This window comes from Symphalangus syndactylus, chromosome 7 (assembly GCF_028878055.3).
Source record: "Symphalangus syndactylus isolate Jambi chromosome 7, NHGRI_mSymSyn1-v2.1_pri, whole genome shotgun sequence".
NCBI lineage: Eukaryota > Metazoa > Chordata > Mammalia > Primates > Hylobatidae > Symphalangus > Symphalangus syndactylus.
In genome coordinates this window covers 78,323,771-78,339,150 of record NC_072429.2, presented here as the reverse complement: position 1 = coordinate 78,339,150, position 15,380 = coordinate 78,323,771, and the positions used below count along the sequence as shown (strand labels likewise).

Here is a 15,380-nt window from a genome sequence, read left to right as displayed (position 1 = left end):
GGAGTTTGCTGGAGGTTCACTGCAGACCCTGTTTGCCTGGGTATCAGCAGCAGAGGCTGCAGAACAGCGAATATTGATGAACAGCAAATGTTGCTGCCTGATTGTTCCTCTGGAAGCTTCGTCTCAGAGGGGTGCCCGGCCGTGTGAAGTGTCAGTCTGCCCCTACTGGGGGGTGCCTCCCAGTTAGGCTACTCGGGGTCAGGGACCCACTTGAGGAGGCAGTCTGTCCGTTCTCAGATCTCAAACTCCTTGCTGGGAGAACCGCTACTCTCTTCAAAGCTGTCAGACGGGGACATTTATGTCTACAGAGGTTTCTGCTGCCTTTTGTTTGGCTATGCCCTGCCCCCAGAGGTGGAATCTACAGAGGCAGGCAGGCCTCCTTGAGCTTTAGTGGGCTCCACTCAGTTGGAGCTTCCTGGCTGCTTTGTTTACCTACTCAAGCCTTGGCAATGGCGGGCGCCCCTCCCCTAGCCTCATTGCTGCCTTGCAGTTCAATCTCAGACTGCTGTGCTAGCAATGAGCGAGGCTCCGTGGGCATGGGACCCTCCAAGCCAGGCGTGGGATATAATCTCCTGGTGTGCCGTTGGCGAAGACCGTTGGAAAAGCGCAGTATTAAGGTGGGAGTGACCTGATTTTCCAGGTGCCATCTATCACAGCTTGGCTAGGAAAGGGAATTCCCTGACCCCTTGTGCTTCCTGGGTGAGGCCCTGCTTTGGCTCACACTTGGTGGGCTGCACCCACTGTCCTGCACCCGCTGTCCGACAAGCACCAGTGAAATGAACCCGGTACCTCAGTTGGAAATGCAGAAATCACCCATCTTCTGTGTTGCTCACGCTGGGAGCTGTAGACTGGACCTGTTCCTATTTGGCCATCTTGGAATCCCTAATTTTGTATTTTTAGTAGAGACAGGGTTTCTCTATGTTGGTCAGGCTTAGAACTGCCGACCTCAGGTGATCCACCTGCCTCGGCCTCCCAAAGTGCTGGGATAACAGGCGTGAGCCACTGCGCTCCACCTCGATTCCTACTTTCTTTAGCTCCTCTTCAGGAAGGAAAGGATGAAAGAGGAAGTTGAAGAGCATAACTGGCATTTTAAAGCAAAATTCCACATATATTTTAAAATTATTGCTACAACAATTGACTTTAAGAAAATTTCTTTAAGACTTTATTATACCTTCATGTTGAGTTATATGTATATAAATATCTCTTTTCATATTTAGGGTTCTCCAAAAAATGTGGAATCCTTTGCATCTATGCTGAGACGTTCTCCTCTTACACAGATGGGACCTGCAAAGGATAAACTGGTCATTGGACGGATCTTTCATATTGTGGGGAATGATCTTTACATAGATTTTGGTGGAAAGTTTCATTGTGTATGTAGAAGACCAGAAGTGGATGGAGAGTAAGTAGAATCATTTCCAAGTACCTTAAGAGTATTCATAAAAGTCTTGATAGCGCAAAAGTATTGTTGAATGAAAGGTGATTTTTTGAAAAGACTAAAAACATATTTATTTGTCTTGATAATGCTGAAGTAAAGTGAAGTGCTTTAAAAATACTTGTTGGTCGTGTTAGGCCAGACTCATGTCTTCTCAAAGCAGTGAGAGCAGTTGTTGGGAAGACTTGAATGTTCATCCTGATAATAAGCCATTCCACACCATAAACTTAAAACCAACTTTGTAATAATGCATGTTGCTTAGGCTATTTTGCCTGGAACCATTTTTTTGTCCCTTCTCTGTTCCATAGTCTCTTTCCACTTCTCCTTTCTTTTTTTTCTTTCTTTTCTTATTATATTACATCTATTTTTAGGATTATTTTTCCTAATAAATAGAGTTCATTCTGTTGTAGTTTATGTAGGTAAAGATATTTATGAATATAAATAGGCGCTGGAGAAAGCACTAAGGTGGGAGATCTAGGAGTGGAATATCAAGAGTCAAGGAGAGGTCGAACTAAGATTCTGAGATGGGAAAACAATAGAACAATAGTAAACAAGATAGAAGTGATTTTTTTCCCCATCGATTTCTAATGTGCATTTTTTAGTTTTCACTATCTTTGATATCAGGATGCATGTTACAGTTGACAGTATATTAAATTAACTGGCAGTGTTTTTTTTTTCTTCATCATGTATAAAACAATAGTGAATCTAATAATCAGTGGTATTTTAGATAGGATGAATTACAGTGTTTAAGAAGTTTTTGGCATATAAAAATTGGTCATATTGTGGAAATGAAAGGCGAAGAGTCTACTCTAGACCTAGGAGAGCAATTATGAGAATGAGTTGCCTCTCTTCTGAGAGCTGGATATCTAAAGATGCTGTTGATAATTGGTCTTACCCAATTTAGAGACATAAGCTTGTTCCACCTGAATCTGAATAGGGTCTGACAAACTTAACAGAATACACATTTCCTCAGATTAATGATATATGAGTAAATATTTAACAACTAGCTGATTAAAAAAAAAAAAGCCCCAATTTCTGTAATGTAAAATACTCCCAGCATGGCCAATGTCAAGTCACCAACATGATGTCACCGAATGCAGAGTTGGGAAGATGTGTGCACAGTGCTTCTCACAAGCTGGTATTAGCTGGCTGCAGCACACCTCTACCTTAGATAACCAGAAGCTGAACAGTGTTTTAACAAGATGAGTGGTATAAACCAGGTGTCAACTGAAAAACTGTGCTCCCTGGCATGAGAGGTATGGCTTGAGCATGACTTGAATTGGTATATCAAATATCATACAACCTTAGTTCAAAAGTAGGGAGACTCAAAGAAATTTCTAAGTAGGATGTGTCTGTCAATCCAGATTTTAATACTGTAATCAGTATCTGTTATGTAAACAGCTACTGAAGGAATTCAATTAGTTATTGTGTCTAAAAATTTAGAAAAGTGATTGGCATATGGTAAACAAATGCTACTATTGTTATTGTTATTTTCATTGCATTGTTATTACTAAAATCCTGGTGACCTAATGATGACATCCTTCAAGAATTCCTTTTGAGGAGGGTTTATGAAGGAGGCAAGTAAGAAGATATGTGATACAAAAGTTACCCTTTAAGAGAGGTATCCTCAGCTCTTAGGTACCATCAGCAGAAGCTGTAGCAGATCATTTTTTCATTAGTAGAAAATATACAGTAATTATAAAATAAAGTGCTGTTTTATTTTACACAAAGAAATCCTTAGTCCCCTCCTTACAACTGATCATCTACCATGGATGCTGTCCAGTCGCAGTGCCTGTCTTATTCTTACAAGCTGACCTAACATGCAACCGGAGAATCAGGTATTGACTTTATAAAAAGATCTATTTTATGACAACTCTGCTAAGATATTTCTCAGCAGATATTCAACTGCTTAGTCAAGTTTATTATAAATCACAAATACTAGTCATATACTTTTTTTATATGTGAGGATGGAATTCTGTTAATCATATCTCTTTCATGGATATTTATTTCTTTGGGGATATTCTTTTGTCTGCACTGTTCTTTTTTCTCATTGAATTAAAAACTTAAAACATCACTTTTGTGATTATGTCATATTCTTGAACATAATATATTCAGAATGCCTTAGAGATCTAGAATTAAATTGCCCCAGCTGGACTTGAACTCCTGGGTTCAAGCAATCCTCCCACCTCAGCCTCCTGAGTAGCAGGGACTTACAGACATGTACCACCATACTTGGCTTTCCAAGTCACAGATTTTTAAGTATCAGATTTGCAATTAGTTTTCTAATGAGTAGTATAGTCTGATTTGAATTTGTTTTATGTGTAGTATAGCTTTAAATGGTTAAATACTGGCATCTATTACAACATTTATTAAATCTTAATTTTTTATTTAAAACTAAATATGTACCACATATGCACACATTCTGTTATATAAATTATTTTCTTGAAACCTCCATCTCTGTCTGTTCTCCCCCCAATGAAGCAGTCATAAAAGCTTTTTGAGGGGGAGAGGGGTTGGCTCTTAGTAATTTTGCAAGTAAATTCTCTAATCTTTGGAGCAGTCACTATATTAGAGTCTTTTTAAAGATACTTAGGAGAGTTATATGCCTACATCTCTTTGTTCTGTAGTTATCTGTAGTAATTTCTCTATTCCTGCTTCTGTGAAACCACTTGCTTAGTATCCAGTTACTCTGACCAGAAATACCCATTTAAACTTCAGAGGAGTCACAAAATAAATGCATTCATGAATGAGGATCATCAAGAAGGAGGAGCCAAAGTGCTACAGGAGTTGATTTGTTCATTCATTCATTCATTCACTCATTCATTCGACAAATACTAGACCTCTTCAATTTGCCAGGTACTGTTGTAAAGACTGGTAAACCAGACAGACTAGTTCTCTGCTCTCTTGAAGTGCATATGCAAATGGAGGAAGGAGGCATAGATAGTAAACAAGTATATGAATCAATTTAAAATATTGGTAATTACGTAAGTAAAAATGGATAATATGGTGACAGAGTGCCTGGTGAGTGGAAAATAACAGTAGTCAAAAAAGGCCTTTGACTTCTAGTTCTAGTTCTATAAGTCTGAAATGTCCTCAAAGTGCCTTTAAAAAAAAAAGATTAGAGTCAATGCTTCAGCTGTCCCTGAAGCTCTCTCTCTTCAGCTTCTTTGGTCCTACAGACTGGTGATGTTATTTCTAACTGTGCCCAATCTTCAGCCAAGGTTTAACATCAATAGTTTGATTACTTATTTTCTCTACCTACATATCCTGTGTACATACCTTTATGGCTATGTAGATAACAACTCCAGCTCTTTATCGACATACATTGTTTTTTGGAGAGAAACTTTTTAACGTAGCAAATTTCATGTTCTCCAGTTTTTAATCTATCATGAAATGAAGGTTTATACTCTTCACAGAATGATTATTAGATCTTCATTTGTACACGTAGAAATGCCTAGGTTCTTTCCAAAACCCTTCTCTAGGTTTCTTATAGGGATCTGTCACTTATGCTTTGAAAATATTGTTGAGAATTGTCAGGTCAGCATGATTACTGTTTTGGTTACTGATTACTCCTACTTACATCTAAAAATTTGTGGGTAGGAACCTACTTTATTCAAATGTTTGCCTGTTGTCTTTATCACTGAACAAGGAAGTAATGAGATCCAGCTCAGTTGTTTGTGGTCCTCCCCTTTTTGTACCTGTATGTTTAGATTATATGACTAGGTAGAACAGCTTGTTGGGCTGGACACATGTTCTCTGCAGTCATGCTGTCAGGCCTCTGACTGAGCAGATTCTAGGAGACTGAATCTCCGTAATGGCAGAGCTTCCTGCTTTGGTGCATTTTAAATTGTTATAAATAAGAGAAATATTTACATAATCTGTTCATCATTCATCAGCCTTCCTTTTTTTGATCCTTTTAGAGAACTATTTTCTTCTCTTCGTTCAGACTTTTGTGTAGTTGAATAATGCTACTTTAGGACAGTTGAAAGATTAATTAAATACAGTGAAAAATAACTAATTGAAATATCCAGTTTAACCAAATGTTTTAATTTTTTATTATTTCTTTTAATAAGTTTGGCATTTCAGACTTACAACAACTAATAGGGATCAGATAATATTTTGATTAATGAATATTCTAATTAGCTAAATAATAGCCTCTTAAGTTCTGTAACTTTTAATGTTCATTTTTGATTATAGTTTAAAGGAACAGTTTTTAGTCTTTGTACCAAAATGCCCTAGAGTTTTGCAGAAAAGCGTAAGATCGCATAAGCATTGCTTATTGGGGATAAAGGGGCAGTTGGGCCCTACTTTCAGAGCAGCCCTACATTTATCTGTTTCATGTATTACAGCTCTGGGACAATTTTGTTTAATGTTCGTGATGAGTATCTCTACTGTAAATAAGAAAAGTTTGAAAAACACTTGGAAAGGAAGAAACTAATTTTAGAAAGACATGACCTTAATAGTAGCATTCAGAATCTAAGCTATAGTACTTAAGCATGAACAATAGTAATTTGATCTACTTAGAGTGAGTTGCAAAATAGACATAAGTATATTTAGAGATTTTGAGACATGCATGGGACCTTATAGTACCAGCCTCAAAAGTTATAATTATTATATTTTTCTTTTAAATCAGCTTATGACTTGAAGTCAGAAATCACATATGACAAATCAGAATGACTCGGAATGGCATTAACTTCTTTGGAAGTTATTTAATTAACTGATTTGTCAAATCAACTGACATCTTTTTCTTTTGTAAAGCCCACTGACAGATACCAATACCACATGGAACATTAGAAATTAGTGGTCCTGTACTATACCTAGGCACTTTTGTTTCATCCAGTTGAGGTATATGTTTAGCAAAAGCTCAGTTGTGCTTGTTTCTTTCTTTCTTTCTTTTTTTTTTTTTTTTTTTGAGACAGAGTCTTGTTCTGTCACCCAGGCTAGAGTGCAGTGGCATGATCTCAGCTCACTGCAACTTCTGCCTCCCAGGTTCAAGCAATTCTTGTGCCTCAGCCTCCTGAGTAGCTGGGATTACAGGCATGTGCCACCATGCTTGGCTAATTTTTGTTTTTTTTTAGTGGAGACAGGGTAGTCTCTAACTCCTCAAGTGATCTGCCCGCCTCGGCCTCCCAAAGTGCTGGGATTACAGACATGAGCCGCCATGCCCGGCCTAGTTGTACTCATTTCAAAACGTGTTTATATTAAGAAATTTACTGGAATATTGTACAAATTAATAAAATTTGAATACAGAAAGGGTTTTTGTTCTTAGGAATGCTAACTTTAGTGTTTTAGAAAGACTCCATAAAGGAAAACTTTGTTTTTTTGTTTTTCCCCGACTCTGCTGCTTGAATCAGAGAGAGTTTTTTGTTTTTAAGAAATTGCTATTGAACTAGATTGTGCAAGAAAACTGTAGATTGAAACAAAAATTATAAAAACGTGAAAGGTATTGCTTTCCAGTTGTCTTTCTGTTCTTGTTCTACTTTTACATGACTGGCCCTGGCAGTCACAGACCTTGCAGTGTGGGTGTTGTTATGTAAGGAAGAGCAGAGCTTCAGTGAGTGGACCCCCTACTGAGAGAGAACGCCTTGGCCCCATATTAGAATATTTGCATTAATCTGCTTTAAGTTAATATTTTTGCTATGTACATGTGTACTTTTTTTTATGAGTCTTTAACCTAATTTTCCATGAACCTTTCTATGAGTTAGAGGGCTTGTATGGTGATTTAAAAATACAGAGCACTTTTCCCATCATGGGAACCTGTATACCCTTGTTTTTAGACATTTTTTTTCTGTCATATTAATGCAGCAAACAGTTTCACAGACTTGATTGTTTCCTTTCTATATTCCATCTGATTTCCTTCTGATAATCATAACAGCTTTTTAAAAACCTACACTGGTATCTTACGTATATTGTCTTATTTATTCTTCACAATGAACATAGATAGTAGATACTATCCCCATTTCCCAAATGAAGAAAATGAGTCTCTGAGCATAAATAATGTGCCGCAGTCACGCAACTAGGGATTAACAAAGCAGGGATTCAAACCTAGGGCTGTGTATATCCAAATTTTCTTTTCACCGCACTGTGCTGCACTGTAAATCATACAATATATAGTAACTCAAGCATCATAAAGACTTCCTAAAACAGTCTTACATATGAAGCAGTTTCATGTCAGGGACCCTGAAGGCAGTGTGGCAGTGAAGCTCTGTGGAGGTCTGTTAAAAAATGATAGGTAGTCTATTATATCCTTGGTTATGGTGTCCATTGTTGCTGTGGTCTGAATGTTTGTGTCCCTGCAGAATTCATTTGTTGGAACATAATCACCAGTGTGATGTAGTTAGGAGGCTGGGCTGTTGGGAGGTACTTAGGTCATGAGGATTCTGCCCTCATGAGTGGGATTAGTGAATTGGCTAGTTAGTTATAACTATCTATGAACCAGAACCAGGTCTTCATGACACTAAATCTGCTTGTGCCTTGATCCTGGACTTCCAGCCTCTAGAACTATGAGAAAGAAGTTTCTGCTGTTTATAAGATACCCTTATTTATGGTGTTTTGTTATTCAGATTGAACAGACTAAGAAATAGTATGATAAGTTTGAATAGTGTAACCCCCAATAAGCTAATAACTATCAGGTCTAGGCTTTGTTTTGTAATGGATCTGTATCATAATTGTGGTAAGACCTCTAGTCACAGGACCTGATTAATATCAATATGCCTCATGTTATTTGAGAATGATATATTTCAAAAGAGTTTATTGTGTAAATAATAGAAAATTGGCTATTAATACCTAATATACTTAATTTTTAATTGTTTATTGGTTCTTTTAATAAAATGTATTATATACTTTCTTTGAACCTTGTTAGACCTAAAATAGTTGAACTGTTTTTTTGTTTTTGCTTTTGATGACCCAGGGTCATAATTATAAACATTAATTTCTGTATTGTATCATAATAAAAATACACAGAATTTTTGCTCCATAACCATATAACCCCCCAGTTCTGCAGTTTTTGTGTTATCTCTCCTTTACTGCTGCTATGCCCTTGTCTGCTTTTTATAGCTTTCTCAGACCTCCTAATTTTCCTCTTCCAGTATGCCTATACATGGGAGATCAGTCATCAAATTTGTTGTGCTTAAAATAAGAACAACTAGGGTTTGAGTAAGGACCTAGCAGCCTCTTCTGTGAGTCAAGTGTGGGTACCTTTAGTGTATGGACTTCAGCATGTATTCTGACAGCTCCTAAACTCCTTCTGTTTAGGTCTCACTGGGCTGTGTAGCTACTTGATGTCACCAGATAACTAACTTCCTGATAAGTGAAGTGTAACTGGGTTGGAGTTTTGCCTGTGTGGACTGCCTGTTCACTGATGCCCTTGATAGGGATTGTCACATATCAGAACAGTGTTTGTTGAACCAATCAAGGTGCCGAGTGTTTTGGACATGAGCATTTATCATGGTTGAGACTTTAACACCTCCAGTAGGGGCAGTAGCAAAAATAAGGTGGAATTATTCAATCTGAAATCCTGCTTGAGGTGGTACCAGTTCTTATAGTGAATTTGCAAATAAATGAGTAAATTTCTTAAAACTCTTGTTAAGCCCGAAGAATTGCTTTATAGCATTGATTAGTTTGGATGCCTTGGAATGCACTGGTAAAACATTTTATCAGTCTCAAGAAATAAGCTGCTTATTATTAATTTTATTTTTAAATGAACTGGGCATGATAAGATTTTTCATTGAGTCACCAAACTTTTAATGAGCATCTATTATGTGCTACCTGTGTATTTAAGGCTAGTGACATACAGACTAATGACAATCCCTGCTTCCAGGGAGTTGATCTGGTCAGGGGGATAGAGAAGTAAACCAATAAATATAACATCATATAAGTTCTGTTTACTGTATTCTACAGGAATGGAGAAGGAATCGATGGTTCAATCTGCTTGTGTCAGAGAAGGCTTCCCAGAGGAACTAACAATAGAACTGGGTTGCAAAGGATGGGTAGGAGACACTAAGTGCCGAAAGTGAGAGTGTTTCTGGGTGAAGGAGCAGCACTTGAACAAGTATTAAATGAGAGAGAGCCTGCCTCTTCTGGGAATTCAAGTGGTTTAGTTGGCTTAAGTTTAGGAGGAGTGATGGGAGAGTGGGGAGATGACCAGGAGCCAGATTTTCAAGGAATTTACATATTGTCCTAAAAAATTGGGATTTTATTTTCAAAGTAGCGAGGAATCATTAAAATATTGTAACAAGGAACGTGGGTCAACTTTGTGTTTCAGTGAGATCGTTCTGGCAGAGGTGTGGAGCATATTTCGGAAGAAGGCTGTGAGAGTTAGGGCAGTTAGTAAGGAAGCTGTTGAAAAAAATGATGAGAATGTGAATTAAATCTGAGGGTGGAGAAAGGAGACACATTTAGCAGTTTAGGAGGTAGAAGAGACAGGTCTTGGTGACTGAATAGTTGTGGTTTGTGAGAGAGAGAGAAAAGTTTTGAATAATGTTTCATTTTGGACATGAATGACTGGATAGATAGTGAGTTGGGTTGTGTTGGGGAGGCAGAGAAGGGGAGTGTGTTATTGATATTATTGCCTCCTTTAAAAACAAAAATTAAAATGCCCAGATTTAGATCAGTTTTATTCTCTTATTTCCATTCAAGCTTATAATACTTGTGATTAGTGTTAGTTAGGAACATTTCTCTTTTCATAATATAATATTATATATATGTGTATGAAATCCCTGTGGTTAAACTATGCTGTTGCTTTGGTCGAAGAGCCAAATTCTCCAAATCTTTTCGTTTCATTAAGTTGTATTTTAGTTTTGATTTTTCAAGAGTTGTAAAATTCTGTAAAATCTTCGAGTCCAGTTTTATAAGTAAAGTCCGTTTACTAATGTGTTAATGAGGATTGTGTCTTTTAAAGCATTATCTCTATGCTGGCTCTCTATCATAAAACACAGGATTGACAGCTCTGAAAATCAAAGGGTTTCAAAACAAGCATGATTGGCAGCTCTAAGGTAACTAGCACGTGCACTGAATCTTATTTGTACTTTTGTTTGACACTAAGGTGGAATAAACAAGCTAATTTTCCCATCTTTGTTTCTATTTCAGGTTGCGTGATATGTAGGGTCAGATAAAGAGTGGAATGTATATTGGATGTTTCAAAAACTAAAGTTTTCAAGGTGTATTGGTGGGGAAAAGAGAAAATAAGAATTTGAATTAAGTGGGTCATTTTATTGCAGAGGACATGGAACACATTAAAAAAGCATGCATGTTTTTATATAGGTTGGTGATTTAAAATCATTCTACCAGTTTTTCTTTAACAGATCCCTTAAGTCTGTTTTAGGATAGAAGAGCATCTGTTATATTTAGCTTTTTAATAGGAAACCTTAAAATATATTCAAATATGATCAAATTATAAAATATGATCTTAGAGATGTTCCAAGTTCATGAAACTCATGTAATTCAGACTGAATAGCATTAGAGGGGTTTTTTCTTGTTTGGATACATGCCATAACAAAATTCTTTTGTTCTATTGGATTGATTGTTCAATGGGATTCTGTTTTAATTGACGTGCAAAATGGATTTGCTTTATGTAGCATATTCACATATGTATAGCTCTATCGTTCCAGAGATTGTCTAAATTTACATCTCTAGGAAGTTTGCCTCATATGCCTTCTCAGGACTCTGAAGGTCAAAAGTGAATCTGGAAACTACTTTAGTGGCTGCATGTTAAGGAATGCAAGCAATTAAGTGTTCCCACAAAAGCTTTGAAGGTAATATCTTAATAGGACAGAGAGGAGAAAGAATCAGGGCTGCAGTCCTACAATTGGTTCAGGCTGTAGTTCTAGTGACCTACAAGTGGATTTTTTAAGAATTAAAAGCTATTTTAAAAGAAGGTTTGAGTTCTCTTTTGAATTTTGTCTTAATTTAGATTGCTACTTGATAACATCTAGAGACTCATAGGGACTCAGAATTTCAGAACATATTTTGTGATTTGTAATTAATTATAAGAACAGTAATGGCTAACATTTGTTGAATACTCTATGCTGGGTACTTTGTTAAGAGGTTTGCATGCATTATTTTCTTTAACCTTGTTATTACTCTAAGATACTGTTAGAATTCTCATTTAAAAGCACTGAAGAAACTAAGGCTTACAGAGATACTTTAAATAACTTACCCAGGGACAGCAGCTAGTAAGTATGCAGATGTGAGGTAAAGTAGCTTCTCTATATTGTTAACCACTACTTTATGCTACTTACTCAAATTACACTTTCAGGGTATGTGTCTATAAGTGTATGTGAGATTTGTTAATTTTATCAGCAAATATTTATTGAGTACCTTAATCATAGTGTGCTTAATGCAGTTTTTAAAAACTGTATGACATCTTCATCTTTAGGAGGAAACATATATACATATAGCACAGTAACACAGAGGAATGTATGAATAAATGACTAAATGAATGATGTGGTCAAGCATCTGGCTTCTTCAAAGGAGAAGCCAGAGAAATGAAAGTTGAGATGGTTTCATAGACAGAAAAGTGCCTCCCAAAGACATGAAACTTTAGTTAGATACCGAAAGATAGAGAGGGAGTGTTGGGATGGATAATGAAAGGACACCTCTGGGGAAAATGGCATGAGGAGTGGCACAGAATTGAGAATGAGCTTTGTGTGACTGTTATCTATGTCTGTGTAACAAATTACTTCATAACTTAGTGGCTTAAAACAATAAACATGTATTATCTCACACAATTGCTATGGGGCAGGAATCCAGGAATGCCTTAGCTAGATGATTCTGGCTCAAGGTCTCACATGAAGTTCAGTCAAGATATTAGCCAGGGCTGTAATCATCTGAAGGCTTGACTGGGGCTGGAGGATTTGCTTCCGAGGTAGCTCACTCATATGTCTGGCAAGTTAGTGCTGGTTATTGGCAGGAGGCCTTGTTTCCCTGGCACATGAATCTCACCATTGATGGGCTGCATGAGTGCCCTCACAACATAGCAACTTCCCCCATAGTAAGTGATCGGAGAGAGAGAGAGAGAGAGAGAGCAAGGAGGAAGTGGTAACGCCTTTTATGACCTAGTCACACATTGTCACTTCTGCCATATTCTGTTGGTTAATAACCAAGTGAGTCACAAAGCCCAGCCTATACTCAAGAGAAAGGGAATTGGGCTTTGCCTCTTAGAGGGAGGTGTACAGAGTTTGTGTGTGCATTTTGTGTATTTAATTTCCGTGTGTGAACAAAGCTTAACTTTCAATACAAAAATTTAGTAACTATAAAAACAAAATATATGACAGTAAGATTTAAGAAAATGGAAACATCTTTCTCTCTTTGCTCTGTTTTCAGTGTTAAAAATATTTTCATCTCTAATATATTATTAGACACTACTTAAACCTAGATTGTCTGTATACTTCCAAGGTAACCTTTATTTTTTTCTTTCCTACTGTGATTCTAGGTATCTAAAATTCTTGTCTCCTTACTTATCCATACATTGAGTCAACTGTTAGCAGCTTTGAGCTAGTTCAGTAAACATTTATCAAGTGGCTAGTCTTTGCTAGGCCTAGTGCTAGCTTTGGCTTTAAAAGTCCATACTGCTTCTCTTTCTGTCTCTATTAATTCAAATCTGGCAAAAGTCCTTTTAAGCTGCTGACACTCCGTTTTCTTAAATAGTTATTTCTATCTCATGCAAGAGAGCCTTGCTAATTTCAGACAAATTTCAAACTATTTTTTATTTTGGTTAATTGAATTATAGTCTATCCAGCCACCTAGTCCAGAAAGCCGAGAGTCAGAATAGACTCATTTCTCTTCATTACAACCTTCCTCCTGCATGCACTCAGTCACCAGCTTTCCTCTTATCACTGAAATCTGCCCTTTCCTCTGTCTCTACCATTAGGGCTTTTCTCCAGCCATGGATATCTTGTACCTTGTACCTGAATTTGCAAGTTACTTTCTTTTTTTTTTTTGAGATGGAGTCTTGCTCTGTCGCCAGGCTGGAGTGCGATGGCATGATCTTGGCTCACTGCAACCTCCACCTCCGGACTTCAAGCAATTCCCCTACCTCAGCCTCCCGAGTAGCTGGAACTACAGGCACGTGCCACCATGCCATGCCCAGCTAATTTTGTATTTTTTTTTAGTAGAGACGGGGTTTCACCATGTTGGCCAGGGTGGTCTCAAATCTCCTGACCTCATGATCTGCCCGCCTCGGCCTCCCAGAGTGCTAGGGTTACAGGCATGAGCCACTGTGCCCAGCCCACAGTGACTTTCTCCTAATCATTGTCTTTGTTTCCATTCTCTTTGCTTCTCTATTCTATTCTATTCTTTTTCTTTTTCTGTGTATGCATTTAAAGTGACCACAGTGGTCAAGATTCCATGACATGGAAGTTTTAGAGAGTGGTGAAATATTTGCTTTGCTAGATAGGCCAGGATCCTTATAGATAAGTCTGAATTTCAGGGTGAAAAGTTATGACGGTGGTGTCTGGGGATTGGCATGTTTGTATGCTGACATTAGTAGTGATGTGTGAGATGGAGTGGACACCATAAGACCAGTTCTGAGACTGTTGTAATCCAGACAGGAGGTGATTAGAGGCTGGACTAGAGTGGAAAGAGATGGGAACAGAAAGCTTAGAAGAGCCTGTTCAGAGAAAGACTGATAGGACTCGGTAACTCATGCTAAAGGTTTCTAGCCCAGGTGACTAGAAAAATAGAGGTCACAGCAGCAGGGAAGTGAGGTAGAGAACTGTTCAAAGGGCAGGAGTTCTGTTGTAGACATGTTGTGGTTATTCTATCTTTATGTATTTATTTTTGAAACAGGGTCTCACTCTGTCACCCAGGCTGGAATGCAGTGGTACAATCTCAGCTCACTGCAACCTCCGCCTCCTGGGCTCAAGCGATTCTTGTGCTTCAGCCTCCTGAGTATCCAGGACTACAGGCGTCTGCCACCATGCCTGGCTAATTTTGTTTGTGTGTGTTTTTGGTAGAGTTGGAGTTTTACCATGTTGCCCAGGCTAGTCTTGAACTCTTGAGCTCAGGTGATCCACCCACCTCGGCCTCCCAAAGTGCTGGGATTACAGGTGTGAGCCACTGTGCCTGGTCATGTTGTGATTTTTCTGTAGGCATTTGGTGACATGGGATTGGAAATATGAGAAATTATGTGGAATAACAGTAGACCTGGGATTATTAATAGCAACTTCATATTAGGCTCTAAGTGCCTTTATCTTCTGCCTTTATCAGCAAAAACAAAACAAAACAAAGTAGAAAGGCAACAGCATCACTGCAGAGTTGTGTTTGTACCACATTAAGTGAGAGTGTCTGCCTTGAAGAAATGTTGCAGTGTTCATGTTCAGGCATCCTATTACAGAAAAAAAGCTAAATATCTAAAAGTGAAATGCAAATGTAAAAATAACAGGATCCTTTTAGAAAAATAGTGTATCTTTGCCAGGTATATTATTCTTATTATTCAACTTCAGGACTCTAAAATTCTTTCATTCATTTCTCGTAGATTTCTTATTACTTTACCTACTTCACTCTTAGGCATCTGTTCTTTGCTTCTGCGTCCTTAGAAGATAACCTTATCTCCTTTCTTGAAATCAAGTTTGTATCTTAGTTTAAACCATATAAAATTGCAGTTTTTAACGTCAAAATAGTTGAGTATCTGAAATTTCAACTGATTCAAGCGAATACTCCCTGGATTTCATATTTCTTACCTTAAATTTTTTCTATATCATTTTTTCTAGATAGTTTGATAAGATTGGAAACATTTTAGCATGTTTCCCCTTAAAGCTATTGTACTTTTCCCATTCCCAAATTACCGTTCATTCATCAGTTCAGCCCACCAGGCTCTGCCTTCACCATTATACTTGTTGAAAGCACCCTCTTAAGCTCATCAGGGACATCTGGTTACCTGTCCACTAGTTTCTGCTTAACTGCTTTGTATTATTCAATAATATTGGCTATTCCCTTCTCAGAAATTGTC

The 15,380-nt window shown here is 37.6% G+C and overlaps 1 protein-coding gene across 7 annotated transcripts in view; it reads left to right on the top strand.

Annotated features, from left to right (window-relative positions):
- MRPS28 (mitochondrial ribosomal protein S28) overlaps nt 1-15,380 on the top strand; it is a 109,043-nt gene that overhangs the window by 25,859 nt on the left and 67,804 nt on the right. For all 7 annotated transcript variants that reach the window (XR_010121897.1, XM_055286594.2, XM_063643342.1 and 4 more), the window contains exon 2: nt 1,218-1,399. Coding sequence is in view for 6 of the 7 variants with exons in the window: in XM_055286594.2 (XP_055142569.1) it covers nt 1,218-1,399 (182 nt within the window). In the remaining variant the exon portion in view is untranslated. The remainder of the gene's footprint in view (nt 1-1,217; nt 1,400-15,380) is intronic.